The following is a 15,978-nucleotide window of genomic DNA, read 5'->3' on the forward strand; positions in this document are numbered from 1 at the left end:
CGGTGCTTAGTCAAGCTGCACTAACTGCAGCTTTTTTGCCGTCCCCCCATTTTTCGCCATTGTATCTGTTTTGGTGAAAAATAAACACTGATGATGAAAAAATTCTAAAGGATGAAGGCACTCTGAAAACACCTTCTTTGTGTTTGAACAATGGGATGAAAATCTGCCGCGTTATTGCCTAAAACAACTAAATAGTTGCAAACAAACCTGAACACCACGACTACATCCTTGTTCAGACGTTGGCTGAGAAGCCTGTCACGATTAGCCAAATATAAATCACTTAAGCGAGGAACGATACAAGATCCGATGCACACGCTGTTCTTTTGGGTTACAATGTTGTCATCCCATGTCGCAAAAGTTGAGTTCAATAAAAGGATAGAATTCTAAAAATCTACTACAGGATAGACCCTGACTCGTTCTGAAACGAACCGCTCCAAGTTCATCAATGCTAGCACTGCGCAGTCATCAGGTCGTTATGGTGTATTGAATAGTACCTTTATGTCTCGAAAAGGAGCCTGTCCTTATGTCTGTTACTAAAAAATTCAACAACCTTCTCGGAGTTTTCAACACGAAAGGATCATCACAGGGTAAAATCCTTTAAAAAGCCTGCAAAAATTGCGCGACACATTTTCTGCCATGTACCGTTCTCCGAACTATATAACAGGGAATGGTCATTCAGGTTAGTGAGTCTTTGCTGAAAAAAACATATTTAAGCAGCCCTTTGTGCTTTTCTCTATCATCTGGCCAGCTTATCGAGGTTAAAACTTAAGGAGCACTATTATAATGTTAACTCAGCTGTCTGCGGCCATTTAGGCGTACATTGCCGAGATTGTGCATGCGTTCCAACGCTTTGAAGATACGCATGTGCTCAGCCGTTCATCGGACATGATGACAAGACTGATCATTGAAGCCACACACATAGATAATGAGGGTGGCGCATGTGTAAGCATGGTGGCACTTGCACTGACCGAAAAAGAAAAACTGTTTCTTGATATGTGTCGCTAGGTATTGACTGTTTGTAACGAGCGGAAGACCAATGTACCGGATAGTTGAAATTTTTCTCGTCTTTTTTTTGTGTGCTTCCTATATATATGATGCACTGCTGCTAATAAAAACCAGTTGTGAGTAAGCACTCGTGTGTGTGCCCCTTCCGTCCTCGTCTCTTAGTGCTGTTTCATCACCATAACCTTCATGGCAGGTCACAAGAAAAATAACGAGAAAGAAATTAAGGGAGCGAGACCTCACACTTAACCAGCCCTGAAACATTTTTTAAACATCCTAAGAAAATATTGCCGGTATTTAAAAATACCCGCATGTGTGCCAAGTATTACTGCACAGTGCGGAACAAGGAACGCACAACTACACATGAGCAACTGCCAAAATTAACATTCTCTCTTCTTTGCCATCAGCACCTACAAATCAGGTGGTACTGCATGCATGCAGCACACTCTTTCAGGTCCCTTGCTGCAACAGTGCTCACAGATGCATATTGTGCACTCTCAGGCCTGACATACGCTTGCCAGCATGAGCTGGCTCTTTTATGCCCTCTTTGCATCTGCCATGCCTTACAAGGCCTTGGCAGACATCTGTCATGTAACACGCACATCATCTTACAAATACCTTGGCGTGCGTCTATCACCCACACAATCATGGATGATTATGCATATTCGAAATTCTTCTTCAGTACATCATGGATGATGCATATAGATAAAATTTCAGCACAGGCATCCCCGAGTGTATGCCAATGTGATGCAGCCCATGCAGACATTAAGACAGCAACGTGCATGCCCGAACTGGTAAGCAGCGATTAACAAGATGGAAAGAAAAACAATAAAATTCCCTAAGCCTAGGCATGCACCAATGCAACTTTTAATGTAACTTTTGGGCAGCACCTGGCCATGCTCCCTGTGCAGAAGTATTATGTCTAGCATTAGTTTGAAGCACCCAAAGGTGTAGCGCATCCAAGACAAGACAAAGCGAGTGACACACCGTCCTGGATGCGCCTTTGGATGCTACGAATCACCAACAAGCTCATCGTGCAACCTTAGTCGACCACATTGAAGGATTTAAAAAATAATCTGGTGCAGTGTTTCGTTTAAGAAAAGCGGAAATGATGTCAAGTACGCACTTCCTCTCGTGTCATGCCGACGCCCGGTGTCCTGGATGGTGAATGTGTTGGCCAGCTTGTCAGTGGCAATGTGGATCTCCAGGGGTGATTCAGCCGAGCGTGTCGACAGCGAATCGGGTTCTGTGAGTCTCACGTAACGCAGTTTTTCAAGGGCATCACTGGCATTCGATATGAGCTCACGTATAAACACCTCCTTTTTCCGAGTTACAGTGACCGGGCAACAATGTCCAGCAACATGCGAGTCTCTGCCTGGAACTCCCGCACTTCACTTGGCCCACTTCCACGTTCATCGTTCTGTATACAGAAAAAGCAATCACTATCATCAGTGAGTTTTTTTTGCAACTTGTATTTTTGTCAAGCCTGTGCAACATGGAAAAAGCACAAAAATTAGGACACACAGTGGGAGGCGACAACACGAGCGCTCGCATTGTCGCCTTGTGTTTTCTGCACTTTCTTCATTATGGCATACCTACTCACCCAAAAATCCATTCTTATAGCCTGTGCAAGTTGGCCAGAAATAGTTTTCAAGGTGGTTTATCGCGTGCCGTTGAAATGTTGAGACGATGTTGCTGCGGCAGCATGCCACAGCTGAATTCTCCAAGTACGCCGTGGTAAACTCTCAACAAAAATACATTACACACAAGGTTGCATTTTAAGAATATCCTACTGTGCTCTGAACAATTACACAAGGAACGCTGAAAGCACTTTCAACGCTTCTTATATCTCAAATAGTTGGAGCCAAGCCTAGCCACTTCGTAGAGGCTGGCACGCAACACTCGGGCGGTGCGCTCATTCTGGTGTTGTGAGATGTTCCATATCCCAACGGCCAGTGCAATGATGATGTCATGGGAAAGCAGTTGACTCTGTTATTGAACATGTCAGAATATACGTAACTGTCACCTTTCGTGATCATCTCAGAATACGGCCATACCTACAGATTTTTTAGCAGATCTACTGATTTTCCCCATGGTTTACCGATGGATAAAAAGAAAAATGTGATTTTTTTTTTTTGTTAAAGTAGTCCCATGGTCCTTCTCAGCTGCTTAAGCCCTTATGATGACCTGAGCTCCTCATGGCTCTTCAGCAAAGTTCCAAGAGGCTCTTGACAAGCCCAGCTCGTCAAATGGTGTTTTCCTATTTAAAACATTGATGGTTCCAGCATCTAAACAGCAAAATGTGCGCCTAGCATTTCGCGTGCGTTATAAACGAACATGGCGCAGTGCCGTGCTTTGAACACTACCACATGGATGGTAGCCTCATCTAGTTTGAATTGAACTATAAAAAAATAGTGCATTTTGTGCATGGCAAGTCAAATCGAACCCTTACTTTCTGGAGATGCAGAAATTTATTTCGAAATACACCTCAAATGCCCCAGGTATGGGTTATTGTATTATGGTGTAAAAAATGATGAATAAAGCATTATTATCTGCCGTAAAACGTTCCCGCAAGTATTTTTCTGTTTTGAACATGTTACTGAAGCATCTAACTTCATAAAAGAAATTCGCAATTTTCGAACAAATTTTTGTGGTTTAATGGGCACTAAGGCAAGCCGGTGGCATAATGCGAGCTTCGCGTCCGGGCCTTCAGGTGTCGCCCCATCGAAACGACGACAGCACACCACCGGCAGCGGTAATCGAAACGCCATCTAAGCCTTTTTTCCCCCGATTTTATTTGTAAGACTTCAGGTCAATATGCACAAAAAACCGTTTCTCATTTAATTTTATGCTGTCAGAAATGTGTATAGCGCGAAGGCTAAAATATTTGAAAGTGACGCTCTTTCGGTGGCAGCGCAAACCAGAAAACAAAGTCACGCCGCAGTGGTGGCCGTGAAAGGGACGCGGATATGTTCATATCAGTTACAGACAGTTTGCTGAATACTGTGAACGAAGTGGTGCAACATCTTGAGCAGCAGAAGTGCAGGGACTTTAGCGGTATACCTTTCTTATACCAGCGAGGGCTTCGTGCAGTTGGATCTATTTATCATCCAACGCTGGACAGCTTCTGTGCTCCGGACATCTGTGGTGGGGCTATGCGTAGTACGTACCTTCTTTGCATATAAACGCTTATGCATGCATGTTATTCGCTGGTATACATGCTAAAACACTACTTACATGTCCTTCATTTTGTGTAAACATCAATGCAGTCGCAATAAAATAATTTATTGCGGCAAGTTTGTGTGATCAGCGTTGTCATTTCGCTCGGGCTGTATGCGGCCGCACTGCCCTACTAAAGTAAGTATGCAAGATGCTGGTGAGTACCTGATGAATAATTGACTACAGTGTACATTATGGAAACGAGAGAAATTCAGGTAGGGTGTAGAGGGGGCTGCCGGAGTGAGCGGGGGACAGCGGCGACGCAGGAGCAGACGACGACGGCATTGTCTGCTATGCGGAACGCCAGCCGCCATATCAAAGCGCCCTTGTGCGTTTCAAACATATTTCATTTTATACACAGCTATAAAATCTACAAACAATATTCGTAGTTCTTAAAACTAAATTGCATGTGAAAAATAATAAAAGCTTTTTCTGTTGAGAGCAAGATAACATTTTTAATTGTTTTTGCAACTACCGTTAAAATCCAGATGGCGCTACCATCGTGTCCAAATTTTCGTCCCCATTGGCTCTATGGACATGTCACTCGCTTGACTAAGGGGTTAACCAAGGCAATGAAGGGTCCCCAGAATGGGCTCTCAAAAGCTGCTCTGCCATGGGGGTGGCTCGTGGGAAGATGGCATGATCTCCAAGACTTGAACTGTGAGGAGATGCGGCCTTTGTCAGTTTTTAATCTCGAAGGGCATTGTAGAGTGCACTCTAGAATTTCATGAGGGTAGGTAGTGCACCAGAGGCATCGGTTGGAGTTACTGCGTATTCTCCCTAAGGGGAACATGTACGGTAACTACAACTGGTCATACATTTTTCCAGTGAGTCGATCACCAATTATTGCAATCTTCAACAAATAGCACCGGTGTGCCCAGGCGCTACGATGATTGGACGATACGGTGCACCAGGGCAGCCCGGTGAGATCTGATGAAGATGCCACTGTGTAGGCTCTCTCTAGGGTAACAGTCAAAACAGTGAGAGCAAGGGGGGGGGGGGGGATAGGGAAAAGCAACGCCGAGGAAGTTGAGGAGAAGAAGGACAGCTTGGGAGGGCCATGCTTCGCATAAACTGATTTACTCTAATTGTATTTTGATCACTGAAATAATTCTGAAAAAAAAAAAAAAAGCGTTTCAGGGATCCTTGGAGTGCACACCTGAACAATCTCTCTGAACGCTCACATTATTCTTATTAAATTGGAACCTTCTTATTTCACCACTAAGTTTTGTAGCAGTACGACGTTGTTGCTCATCTACAGACTTTTTGCGAAATCTACCGATTTTTCAAGGATCGCGCTACTGACTTTTCTTGCGGTCACCTCTTAACAGGCGGCGGAGGGCGCATGCGCAGTCCGTATTCCTACTGCCCAAAGAGAGTGGTGCAGTATCGTTGACCTCTTGCCTTAATTATGGAATGCTCCTTGGACTCCGGCTGCGTCGAGTAATGGAGCACAGGACGCCACTCTCGCAACCGAGCAGCCGCCGCGCTGCTGCGATTCAGTGCGCTGCACAACAACAGTCGCCGCTGCCGGAAGCCGCCAGAACCGCTACCGGTGAAACGGCCGGCCGCCGCAGCCAGTAGCGCACGTGGTGAGCACACTCCTCTGGGAAGCATCGTTCAAATCCGCCGAGGTGGAGATTTGTGGTACAGATGGTACAGCAGACGTCCCCGCAGCAACGCCGGCAACGCTGCACTCGCACCTGCTCGCACCTCACGTGCTTTCACTGGCGTGCGCCATTAAAAGCGCGATGGTAATGATGATGATGTGGTTTCAGATTGACTGTGACGCGCCGTGCGTCGTCTGGAGCAAACATTGCGGATGTGACATCATTGGTGAACAAAATCTCCAGGTTTTGTTTTGTAGTCGTCGCAGCACGCAGCGGCGAAGTGCTGCTCAGCTGTTCAATGTTGTTGAAATCTTGACATTAGGTTGTTGTTGCATCGGTGGTACCGCGAATGAGCGTCCTCATTCCTGCACTGGTGGGTGTCTGTTTACATTGTGCACTTGAGGCCCGAGCGCCAAACAGCCTGTTTACGTTCGGTCGCAGAACTGATGCTGACGGCTTGACTTTGCGCGAGGACTTGGGTGTTTTTCATAGACCGAGTGCGATTGTTTTGTAGTCGATGCATCAGATATGTTATCGCCGTTCGTGTCTTGCTGCTCCGCAGTATAGGCTTTCCACGCGAGCCAGCTTCATTAAAATGTTTATCTCACGCGAGCCGTACAAGCGTGCGCATCAATTGTTTGTTCTATATAATAACAAGAGCCTGACGTGATGTCTCAGACATGGAAACGCAAGCAGTTGAGATGTGACGCGTGTTCCGAGTAGTTTGAAAGTGTTGGGGTTGTATGTCTGCGTCCCCACTGGAGTGTTCGTAACTCCACCAACAGCATTATTTCCAGCACAAAACGCATGACTCTTACTAAAATCGCAGATGACGCAAAAGCGCGCTTGCAATGCTCAAATAACGTAGACACGTACCGGCACTAATCAGTTTCAGATTTGGAACAGCATACTTTCTGACGCTACACATGGTGCGATTCGGCATCCGATCCGACGCGCGACGCCGCACGCGGTATACGGCGATTCAGAACACATGGGGCGAACGAGCAATCAGCGCGCAGGCTCCGCCCACACACGGCACCCCGGCTTGCACGCTCGGAAGACATCGCATCCTCTTCGTTGACTACAAAACAAACAACCTTACGCAGCCACGCTTCGTTCTGTAAGAACATTGCCAATAAAGCTACGCCTTCGCAAGCGACAAACATCTGAACAGCCCGCATTCACTCGCGTCTCCGAGCGTAGGCCTAGCAAGGCGGACGCTGTCGCTAGCGCCGTTCGCGATCAAACGCGAGCTGATCGTCGAACACTTATTTTTATCAAGACGATTAAAACTTTTACGCTGATGACACGCGTTTACATGCGTAATTGGTTTTCTCGTAGGCCTCGATTTGACGAGCAACGGTGGAAGCGAAGCGGGCCGGTTCGCCGAGACGGCCAGTGCGGCTGTTACCTGCGAAGTGGCCTTCCATCACGGCTCGATATCTCGCTAGTGGTTCGGAAACTGGCGCCGCCTTGCACAAATGACACACTTCAAACGTCATGGGTTATTTGATGTCAGAAAGAAAGTTTATCCAACGTTTTTCATGATCGGAGCCGTCCGAACGTAGTGCAACAAACGCGCAAACAAACAAACAAGCAACAAACGCGCCACCAGAGGGCCAGAGGCGTGACGTCAGGCGTCTCCCGCGCTACCATTGGCTGCGGCCGTCAGACCGACGCGGCAGCCGCGCGGCTACATTCAGCAAGTTGGATGCCCGTGCGGCGTGCGAATCGTCTCCGCACGCTGATGGAACCTGTTGGGCGTCTGTCGGATGCGGCTGTTGGCACGAACAGCCGTACGACGAATCGCATCCGAATTCGTACCATGTGTCCAGCGCTTTATGCTTAGCCTGTCACGTTTTCTGCAGTTGTTTTCCGGTCACATCTGGTATGGTGGTGCTGCTGCTCTCGCCCTCTGTCGGGCTAGCGGCGCACTGTTAGGATTGTCGCCTACGTGCCCGTCTACATGTTTCAATGCAGCGGTTGCGGCAGCCTCTGTTCTCCAAGAACGGCAACCGTAGTTTTTTTTTTTTTTGTCTGCATGTATAAATACGCTGTGCTAACTTAGGTTTACTTACGTTTCTCTTACTGTCTGAAAAACATCTCAAACTACAGCTGTTTAAAGCTGTAGCCGAAAAACCAGCACACAGCGACTCTTGTTAATGTAAGCATTCAAAAAAACTTCGTCCCCTTTTCGCCTCAAGGCATTCGAGAAAGACGGACCCCCCTCAGTGCTTCATTTCACTGAAAACCGAATTGCGAGCTCTATTCAAAAAGGGGGAAAAAAAGCAGAAAAAATTCACCGCCATATCCACGAAGTGAATGATGTTAGAGGAGCTTGCTCGGAGATGATCGGGTAACCCGCGAATGCTCCGTGCACATTCCGCTACCATCATATATAGACGTGACAACGTTGTTATACATACATTACATCCACAATGTTTATTAATTTATGGTTGGATGCACTATATACATTTTGATGAAGTATATATACATTTGGATGAACTATAAACATTATATATACACAAAAGATGTTGTTTTACCAAGTGCAAACACATTCCTCTACCATCGTATATAAACGTGACAACGTTGTTATATATGCATTACATAAACAATGTTTATTAATGTAAGGCTGGATGCTCTATATACATTTTGATGAAGTATATATACATTTCGATGAACTATAAACATATATACACAAGAGATGTTGTTTTACGAAGTTCAAGAAGGGCGTCCCTCGATGAGTTCGGGGACTGGTTTTCCTTTAAAGATGATTGCTTTATGATGGATGAACTATATGCTTTACATATACAGAAGAGATGTTCTTTTACAAAGTACAAGAAGGGCGTCCCTCGATGACCTTGGGGACTCGTTTCCCTTTAAAGATGATTGCTTTATGATCAGTAAAATATGTTGCCAAGGGATCATCGATGATGGGACGCGATGGAAAGTTCGAGAAGGCAACATCGATACAGGTGCCCCTGATGGTGGTGGGACGTTTGCAGTCGTACGATACGCATCGGAGAGCGTAACGTGACATCATGTGTTGGCTGGTTATTGGCAAGGCGAGATCTTCCTGAGCTGCTGCTGCGTTGCGAGCTCGTCGCGCTGCTGCCGTTCATGCTGCGGAGCGGCAACGAAGAGTGTTCACTTAATGAGCTCCCGGCGAAGAGAAAGGAAGCCAGCGAAACGAGAGGTGCGGCCCTCGAGCAGTCGCGCTTGCGCCGAGCATAATGTGTGCCGCCTTGAGCGGCGGCGCCATCTAGTTAGCATTCTTGAAATCACCAGAGAGAGCGCAGCTTCGCCGAGCGTGGTGTGTGCCGCCGCGCCGACGGTCACGCAGGTGAGGACAAGGCGCGAGCATAAGAAGCTTGGCGAGCAAGCTCCTAAAAAACACAACTGCTTGTGCCGGAAGCAAGTTCCGTTCCGTCCCTTGGACAGCACGCAGAAAACAGTAGCCCCCTCCCCCCACACAAACATACAACACACACACAGGCATGCGCACACACACACAGGCATACGCACACACACACACTTTACAGAAAGTTAGACTGCAAGTGCCCATCAGTTCGTCACTGGTTGTCGTCTGCTAGGAAAGCGCATCGCCAGCCAAGGCAGTCAGCCCGTGCGTGAACATGAGGACAAGAAGCGACGATCGTGTGTTCTGCGGTTTTCGTAGGACTGAAATTCCAATAACGTGTTTCAAAAGGAGTTGCTCATTGCTTGGTACGAAGTTGCACGCGAGTGGTCAGTGTGTGGTCTGAAAGAAGAATGGATGTGTGCGATGGAACCTTCCAACATTGTTGGGAAATGCATAGTGCAATTGAGAATCGTGTACTACGACGTACGAGTGGAGGATGAGCTTTTGATTTTTCAATGCTCTTTTCGTTCCCACTGGTAAGGACACTGCAAATGCATGCCTGATTCTGCATCGGCTACCCTGCTTGCCCTTCTGGCAAGAGCAGAAGATGCAGACAGGCATATTGCCCCTCTAGGTGGCCGTTGTCAGCCTGCTATCTCCTTATTTCTTTATGACCTTGTAAGTTTGTGTATATATTTAAAATAAATAATAAAAGGCGAAAAAAAAAGAACAAGAGCGTGAGGACACTGATGGACGGAATTTGAGGCGTTGCTTACGCGCGGCACAGCTGTGGTAGAGAGTTGTTCATTTTCATACAACTTCTGTGGTAACTGGCAGAATTTCAAAGCTAGTTGCTTCCAAACGGTGTTCCTACAACTGTTGTGCCAGCCATGCACACAAAAGTACGAAAAGGTACCAGACTTCTGCGATGTTTTTACGTCCTTTCGGCGAGGAGCCATGCGTTTCTACCGTGACTGCGCGCCCAGGAGCAAAAAACGACAATCCCAACTTTTCTGCCATGGGCGTCTGGTGGCGCTGCCTGTTCGGTTCAAAGCTGCAGCGCACTAAGCCTATAGACATGCCTTGTGGGGGCCTTATTTAGATGTGTTTCGTTTTCGTGGTTCTAATCTGCAGGCATCCGGCTTTTCTCGTTTTATGTTTTATTCCAGTTGTAGACTATTTTTACTGCTGCGATTTTGCAAGGACCTTGCATCGTCAATTGTCATGTTTGTACAGGCATAGATACAGTTTTGAACGTACTGTGACCTGATGGATGGCTGTGTAGTCTTGCTTGCATCACGTTTGCTGCCCTCCTGTCTTCCTTTAGGTGACTTGAAGGGGCGCCTCTGCTCTGCCACAACCATGCAAAAATTCAAACAAAAAAAGTTTAGTGGGGTGTCGAAAATCACGAGCATTCCTTAGTTCATTAAAAGAGCGCACAGGGATTTAAAGGAATAGGGAATTTTTGTGGTGCAAAACATTTAAAAGTGTAAGAAGAAAGACATTGTAGAAAAGAAAAAGGGCTCAATGATACGAGAAACAGCATGAAAGACGAGACAGTGAATGAGACGGACCAAGCGCTGACTTACAACCAAGGTTTTATTCCGTACATGGGGGTATATATAGCACACGCAACATGAAAGGAAGGAGAGGAGAATAGTGATGTGGAACTTTGTTCACGAATTCTATGTAAGCTTCTGAATAAATGTAAAAAACCATCATCCACTAGACAGATAGGCAATTTCCCTGGTGAGGAGCGCTAATGAAGGCACACTCACGCACATCACCTTTTTTGTCCATGCAAAACGCCTCATAAATCTCATGTGCTCGTTGATCACTGTATCGCCGAAGTATCTTACATTGATCGAACATTGCATGACAGCCGCATACGGAGCTGTGCGCAGCTGGTTGGCTACCTACAGAACCCCGCATTAGATTGTGGTGTTCCCTGAGGCGGTCGTTTACACACCGGCCAGTTTGGCCGATGTAGCAGCGACCGCATGAGAGGGGGGGATTTCGTAGACTGCATTATGACAACATTCAACAAACTTTTTGGCGTGTTTCTTATCACACACGCGAGGCCCTCTGTTTTCTCTGTTCACTTAATTGCACATACCAAAGAACTTTGCTGAAAAGACAACTCTGATGCCTGCTTTTCGTGTGACTTTTTTTAAACAATGCGACACCCTATGCAAACACGGAATTCGGTAGTGTCCATGCTGTTCCTATACAAATGATGAAACACTTTCTCTGCCCATCTACTCTCCTTCATGTTCCTTAGCTTCTCTTCGAACCTCATTTTACTCTGAGCTTCCCTCACCTCAAAACTTGCCCATCCCATATCGCCCTTTACAGCCTCATTTGTCGTCTTCCCGTGAGCACCCAATGTGAGGCGTTCCAGAGTCCTTTGATTCACATCCATTCCTGATTGCACATCTGACCTCATGCACACCACTGAGTTCCCAAATGTAAGCCTCGAACCATTACACCTTTCCACAGACCTTGAAGCACCTCGTACTTATAGTATCCCCGCAACGCTCTGTGCTTCATTATTGCAGCATTCCTCTTTCCTTTTGCTGCCAAGGCGTTTTCCTGTACCTTCATGTATCTATCACCCTCATTTACTCATACTCCGAGGTACTTGCATTCGCTTACCTTCGGTATTTCCTGGCCCTGTATTGACACCACTTCTTCATTGCTTAGGATCATTGAATACCATCAATCAGAGGCATAGCCGGGGGGTGGGGGGGCATTCATACACCCGCCCCCCAATAAAATTTCTGGCTACGCCCCTGCCATCAATCCACATTTTGTTACACTAAATTGTAGTCCTAGAGCTTCACCTTCATTTCCACATATATCTGCCACTCGCTGTATATCATCTCGGCTGTTAGGGGCAGCGCAAGGTTTTTTCTGGGGGGGCACCCTTGACAAGTGGGTTCTTTCGTGGGGCAGGGAGGCAAGGAACATACGCATTGTGTTTCGTTTCGAACATCCTTGCCCTTAGGGGGCAAAGGGGGGGCAGGCACAAATTTTAGGGGGAATTTTCGCTGGAATTTCCCCCTCTTCCAGTGGAAATTCTTGAGCTCTTCTTCGGTTGCATCCTCGTTGCATTGCAGTAACATAGTAGTTAAGCAGTGCCACCTAGGGTGTTTCCGCTTAGCACATTTAAGTTGAGAGTGCTGTGCAGTGTATTGAATGTAATGTTTTCTGTATCAGACCAGTTCATGAACCGGTTCAGCATTGAAAGATATTTCTCCGAATTGGGATTGGACATTTAATTGTTCATTTCAACTCCGTGGTTGTAATGTTACGTACCATCCCGTAAGAAGTTAAGACGAGCACTATCTGCTTAGCAGCAGGGCCTTGCCTTCAAGGAGTGAAATGCAGTGTAGGCGATTTCCCTCAAGCATTGTCTTTTGAATGAAGCAGCCAGAAATGCAGCATTTTTGTTGCCCTCGGCTGTAAGCAGAAATATGAGATGGGTTGCAAAAGCAGTGATGCTCTGCACTGCAGTGGTGACATGGATCTGCTGCAACTGAGTGCTCCCCGTGAGTTCCCCGTGCCCAGCTCGTCGTCGGAGAGCAGCCGTAGCTCCAATGGTGCATCCATGGCCTGCGGTGTGTGCCTGCAGCTGCGCTCAAACTTCTTCTGTGACGAGTGCATTCGCAATGGGGACTTCACCCGTAGCCAGGTCCGCTGTCCTGAGAGGTGAGACACGAAATTAATTACGTTGCACTCTAGGAGGTGCAAGGACAGTGTTGCATATTTCATTCATGTTTCACTTGTAGTGCAGTAAATGCTCTTACAGCTTGTCCAGTTAAGTTCTTGGCTTTTGCAAAACACAAGGCAGTCTGTCTTTTAGTGCAAAAAAATTGGTTGCACTCAAGTACAGTGCTCACGGATTGAAGTGCGAGAACTTAGGGCTTAACAGTGCGCGTACTCTCGTTAACACTGTCTTCAGCTTGTGTCATCGTGGCGTAATTTCGACTTGTAGACTTACATTTCAGCCAACATTACATTTAGTGGCCAGATTCGTAGCGACACGATGCGGTTATGTCGAGCAATCTCTCATAGCAGTCGTTGCACTAAATAAACTGATGTCGCTTATCCATTCATGAGGACTGTACACAACACGGAAGATCCATGAGATTGCCACCGGATGTTGCAAGAACTTAAACACGGCACCTCTCTTTCATTTTTGCACCTTTTTTTACTTTTAGCCTCGTCTCTTGGTTCATTGGTGAAGCGTCACTCTCTGCATATTGTACCTTAGCCTGTGTTTCTCAAACAAGTATGCCATCGGGAAGGAACTCCTGTTGAGGATAAGGCTGTTGGTAAGAATCGGGCTCATATGGAGAGGAACACTGCTTTATGGAATAAGTGGCAGTGGAAGACTCGGTGCTATTCATGCTTTTCACGGAACCCTCCTGGACATACCACTAGGACTACATGCAGATGTATGTGACGTACCTGCCAAGTCTTCCAGATTTTCTGGTAGACTCCCGGATTTCGACCATTTCTTATGGTTGTGCGGTTAACTGGAAAGTCTGCTGGAAATCACAATTTCTGCGCGTTATCTGGCGACGACAAATATCCAGGCTTCTTGGGAACCCATTGCGCATAGCATAATGTTAAAGCAGTATAGAAACCCTACCTGCATTGTTTGTGTGGCCATTTTAAGCCATTATAAGACTGCAGCACTGCCATTTATGCTTAAGGGGCCCTTCGGTGCCCTGGCGGCAGTAGTTTGATTAGGCGAGCGAATGCATGGCTGGTCTGGAGGCGCGCACCCACTCACACGAGCTAGTGCGCTTCTCCAGACCGGCCGTGCAAATGCCATGTTCCGGCTTTTTATTGTGACACTAGACTAACTAGATCCTCTGTCGTTCACGGTGGGAGCACTACTAACCGCTTTATGGTCACCTCATTGCTATGGACGAGTGCATTAAAGCAAGAAATACACAAGTGAATTCGTTTGCATTCTAGAGTCACGGAAGGGCAAGCATCATGCACACTGTACTGTTTGTGGTTGCTACTTCGGCATTTCGTATAGAGTCAAGTCAGATATAGTCCCTCACGTTCGATCGCAAAAGCATGCAAGCCACGTTCAAAGCCAAGAAAAACAGCAACAACTGAGCCATTTATTCAGCATAGGACAGTGTGACAGTGCTGTTGTGTGCACGGAGTGCTTGTTTACGCGATTTTTGCTGGAGGAAACCTTCCACTGGGAGCCGTCGAACAGATGTTTCTGACTTCGGACATTGTGAAACAGTATGCATGTGTACGAACGAAAACAACTGCTGTTGCCAGTGAAATGGCGAGTCACTACCAGCAGCGTGTTTTGACCACAATTAAATGTGTTTTTTGCCGTCGCAACAGACGGCAGCAATGACAGTGAGGCCGAACTTTTGTTATTGTCGTCAAATATTATGGGCAGGATATGGGCCTTGTTGAGAGCAGGCTGCTGTGCTTCACGGTCAAGCAGCTGGGCGCAACGTTGAGAAATTGGTTACGGATGCACTGGCGTCCTTTAATATTTTTGTCGCAAACTGCGTAACCTTCCGCAAGAATGCCAATGCTGGGATAGGCGAGAAGAACGGCGTAGGTGCAGTGCTGACGGAAGTGCAAGAAATAATAATTAAAATAGGATGTCCGTGCCACCTCATAAATTTTGTATCTGGAAAGGCAACATCGACTCTGCGTTGAAAGGTGGACGAATTCTTGTTGATATCTTTAATGCTTGGAAGAATGAAATGCCTACAGAAAGGAGTGCTTCTTGCTTGTGGATCCAGGTGTAAATATGTAAATAAAGCTGTAATCTAGTTATCTTCGTGCGGGCGCGTAGTCACTGCTTAAAAAAGAATATTTTATGAAAAAAAAAAAGGGGTAGGAACCGTTTCAGAGATTTGTTTCTGTGGAATAAAAAAGGGAAGATGTGAGTGGTGTCACCCCCTCCCGGATTCCGTTTTTTGAACTTGGCAGCTATGATGTGACATTGCAAAGCCCTGTGCTGAGCCAGAGCATATTGCCATTCTGCATGGACTGCTTGAGTAACTCGACCTAATGGTGACTTTGTTTGGTTTAGGCTAAAAAGAGGATACTTAATAATCTCCGTGGCTGTCTTTGTGGTTTGCTGCCTCCACTAGCCACCAGCTAGAGCCAAGTCACACGCGCATATATAGCAAGTAAGCTGGAGGGATGCAATAATTCATAAACAAATTACACATCACTGAGATGGCATTCAAAATATGCAGAGTTAATGCTTGTGAAACATCCTTTGATACAGTGCCAGGAGAAGAAATTGTTATGTCAATTGATGTGGTCATCTTGCAGTGGCTTGTTGGTGCTGTTATCACATACACTCTTGCGCAAGGTGAAGCACAGTGTACCTCAAACAAACTTATTGAACCTGAGTGTGTTGTGGCTTCACAGTCTGCAAGTGCAATGTTGCTCAACAGGTTTGCAGAGAAGAAGTTGCGTCTTCTTAGGCTCCAGCGGCACAAAGCCTCTCTTGAACACAGGTGAGACCTTTGTTCATCTATGGCAGGAAGCCTTTACAAGCACTCTGAAAAATGCTCGTGTAGGATGCTTATGACTGGAACAAGCAATACAATGTGTGCTATTTATTCTTGAAAGTAGAACCAGCATGATGAGACCAAAGACTTCAGTGAATGCTGTCACAACGTTCCAGAAAAAAAAAAGCATGCATCAGGGTGAAACTTGGCAAGGGTTTGTAAACACTACCTTGTAAACTGCGTCGTCAACATTACTGCTACTTCATGA

The 15,978-nt window shown here is 46.4% G+C and overlaps 1 protein-coding gene and 1 pseudogene across 1 annotated transcript in view; one reads left to right on the forward strand and one right to left on the reverse strand.

Annotated features, from left to right (window-relative positions):
* The window catches only part of LOC119374758 (heat shock protein 75 kDa, mitochondrial-like), a 67,392-nt pseudogene extending 61,427 nt beyond the window's left edge, over window positions 1-5,965 (reverse strand).
* Window positions 4,866-15,978, forward strand: part of LOC119374759 (beclin 1-associated autophagy-related key regulator) — a 198,422-nt gene continuing 187,309 nt past the window's right edge. The window contains exons 1-3 of the mRNA XM_049411003.1: window positions 4,866-4,881; window positions 12,709-12,903; window positions 15,654-15,716. Of these exons, the coding sequence (XP_049266960.1) occupies window positions 12,716-12,903; window positions 15,654-15,716 (251 nt within the window). The 5' untranslated portion in view covers window positions 4,866-4,881; window positions 12,709-12,715. The remainder of the gene's footprint in view (window positions 4,882-12,708; window positions 12,904-15,653; window positions 15,717-15,978) is intronic.

The sequence above is a fragment of the Rhipicephalus sanguineus genome, chromosome 11 (genome assembly GCF_013339695.2).
Source record: "Rhipicephalus sanguineus isolate Rsan-2018 chromosome 11, BIME_Rsan_1.4, whole genome shotgun sequence".
Lineage (NCBI taxonomy): Eukaryota > Metazoa > Arthropoda > Arachnida > Ixodida > Ixodidae > Rhipicephalus > Rhipicephalus sanguineus.